The sequence below is a fragment of the Contarinia nasturtii genome, unplaced genomic scaffold (genome assembly GCF_009176525.2).
Source record: "Contarinia nasturtii isolate CC-2019 unplaced genomic scaffold, AAFC_CNas_1.1 Cnas_scaffold_5873, whole genome shotgun sequence".
NCBI classification, from domain to species: Eukaryota; Metazoa; Arthropoda; class Insecta; order Diptera; family Cecidomyiidae; genus Contarinia; species Contarinia nasturtii.
Genome location: NW_022203140.1, coordinates 1 through 2,576, shown reverse-complemented (window position 1 = coordinate 2,576; position 2,576 = coordinate 1). Strand labels below are relative to the sequence as shown.

The 2,576-nt window shown below is 32.3% G+C and overlaps 1 protein-coding gene across 1 annotated transcript; it reads left to right on the top strand.

Moving 5' to 3' along the window:
* The first annotated feature begins 466 nt into the window (after window positions 1-466).
* On the top strand, window positions 467-1,307 carry LOC116351622 (serine protease snake-like). The gene is made up of 6 exons (XM_031783747.1): window positions 467-485; window positions 554-610; window positions 689-762; window positions 821-958; window positions 1,023-1,076; window positions 1,142-1,307. The coding sequence occupies exons 3-6, from the start codon at window positions 760-762 to the stop codon at window positions 1,301-1,303; spliced, it is 357 nt and encodes a 118-aa protein (XP_031639607.1). The 5' UTR covers window positions 467-485; window positions 554-610; window positions 689-759; the 3' UTR covers window positions 1,304-1,307.
* The last annotated feature ends 1,269 nt before the right edge of the window (window positions 1,308-2,576 follow it).

The following is a 2,576-nucleotide window of genomic DNA, read 5'->3' as shown; positions in this document are numbered from 1 at the left end:
TCGCATTGAAATAACACGTATTTTTGTTTTGAATGAATATTTAAAAAAAATTGCAATTTGTGAATTGTTTTATTATTTTTACCATATTGCAGTCTATTTTATGTGTTTAAACTTCTAACTTAGAATAAGTCAAGAGATAAGCAATAAGTAAAATTTATACAAAGAGCACTTTTTTTGCGGATCATGACTGAATTTTTAATGAAGATTTTGGTTTTGATGGTGCTAATTCTTTACAATGTAGTTTTAACTGGTAAATGTGATTTTTTTTTTATTTCAATGAATTTCGTTTTTTGCAACTCGAAAATACAATAATTGTGTAAAGTTTCCCAATTTAACAAAAATGGGGGTGATGCAGTGACAAGCATTGAAACGTTAATTCAAACGGGAAAAATACCATTTCCTCCGCCACACGCCCCTCTTCCGCAGAACTCTTCTTTTATTACATTATTATCCGGTTTATGTATTATGTACCGTTCAAAATGTAGGTGAGTCAATAAGAAATGTTATAGAAAAGTCAACAGTATTATATGTTATAAGTAAATTGTGCCTGCAGATTGCTTAAAAAATGTGGAATGGATAGTATCAGTACGAAAGCGGACAGCTCAAAAAGGTATTCTTATTAGTAGTTATTAAATTCTTTTCAATTGTTGATTCAACCCTGTTTTTTTTTTGTCAATGAAAATCGCAGCTTGTGAAGTGTACTTACAGTTGCCAATAGATCGAATTTTGGGAGGTACGCCAACAGCTGATTTCCCGTGGATGGTATGCCCTTGAAATTTATATTCAGTTTCACTTTGCAAAAATATTTCTCATTTTTCAGGCGGCTTTGGGTTATTTAAATCGAGAATTAAAAGTGACTTTTGACTGCGGAGGCACTGTTATATCTGAATTTTATGTAATGACGGCTGCGCACTGTGCTCTAGCGTCACGACCACCGGTTGTAGTGCGATTGGGCAAAGTAAGAAATGAAATACCAAATATTATTTAGTATATCGCTAATTTTACCATTCCCAAAACAATAGCCAACTCTCATCGATGCTGAGGATGATATCAAAGCTACGAATCATCCAATTCGAGTAACAATTTGAATTTTCTTATATTTTCTTTAAATTAATTTTTTTAAATGTATTGGCTTAAACAGGACGTAATTCGGCATCCGAATTATTCAACACTAAGTATGAGAAACGATATTGCGTTATTACGATTAGGAAAACGTATATTTTCCACACCAGATATTACACCGGCATGTTTGCAAATGGATTTAAGTGATATGAATTCAAATGTGGTTAAAAGTTACTGGTAACCGGATGGGGTGTTACTGTAGTCGAACGTAAGATATGAATCGTTGCGGTGAAAGAGTAGCTCTTATTTTTCTCCAAATAATACTGCAACATAAAGTTTTTTATGAATAGTTTATATGTTGTATTACAACAAATAAACCGTGTGAAAAAAACTTCATGTTGCAGTATTATTTGGAGAAAAATAAGAGCTACTGTTTCGCCGCAACGATTCATATGATCTACAGGTGTATCTATCCAATCTGATTAATTGCACATATTTAGGTGGCGTTCGATCAGATATTCTTCTGAAGACACAATTGACAACGATGACATATTCCGAATGTGGACGAAAACTTTCGAATTTTAATTTACAGGCAAATCAAGCCGCCCTTCAAGATGGCATCAGTCAAGGGCAGTACTGTGCATACGACCCAACGGGACGAAATGATAGTTGTCAAGGGGACAGTGGTGCCCCACTTCAATATTTTTTCACAACAAATTCAAGCGTTTCTACTGTCGTTGGTATCGTTTCATATGGTTTTAGTTGCGGCACAGCATTGCCCGGCATTTACACGAGAGTCGCATTCTATTTAGATTGGATCGAGTCAATCGTTTGGCCAAATACTAAAAGAACTTGAAATCATAATTTAAATATTTCGTGATTTTATTAAGACATTATTGTGCCTGAATTTGTACTTTTCCTCCAATAAAATTTATCATTTTTCAAATATAAACACCAACAAATTATTACCGATTGTGTTCAACTTATAATATCAACTCGTTTTTTGATACATATGCCTTTTGGCTGAACCTTGAGAAATAATACGAAATTAGAATTGAATGCTCTAGAATAAAAACAACGTACTGGCCATATTGTAATACAACAACAATTCTATATATATAAAAAAACGCCATGTTCCGCTTTGATATAACAACCATTCTGTACGTTGTTTTTATTCTAGAGCGTTCAATTGAATTTACAATTTTCAGCTCTAATATGAATGAATTCTTGAAAAAAGGTTTGTAGTTTTAAATAAATTAATAGGTTGAATTCGGATGTTCCATTTGTTTTTGACATTATAAAAGGCACACAAATAGCAATAAATTTGAATCAAATTCAATGATATAATTCAATAATCAATCGTAATTACCTAATATATCCGGCTCAGCCTAGATAGTTACTCATTTATTTTCAATATCAATATTGAAACCAATTTGGTATAAATTTGTTCAAATTCAATTTTTTGTTAATAGTTTGAGTTTATCATTAAACAAAGTTGGAGCAATCGATAGCCA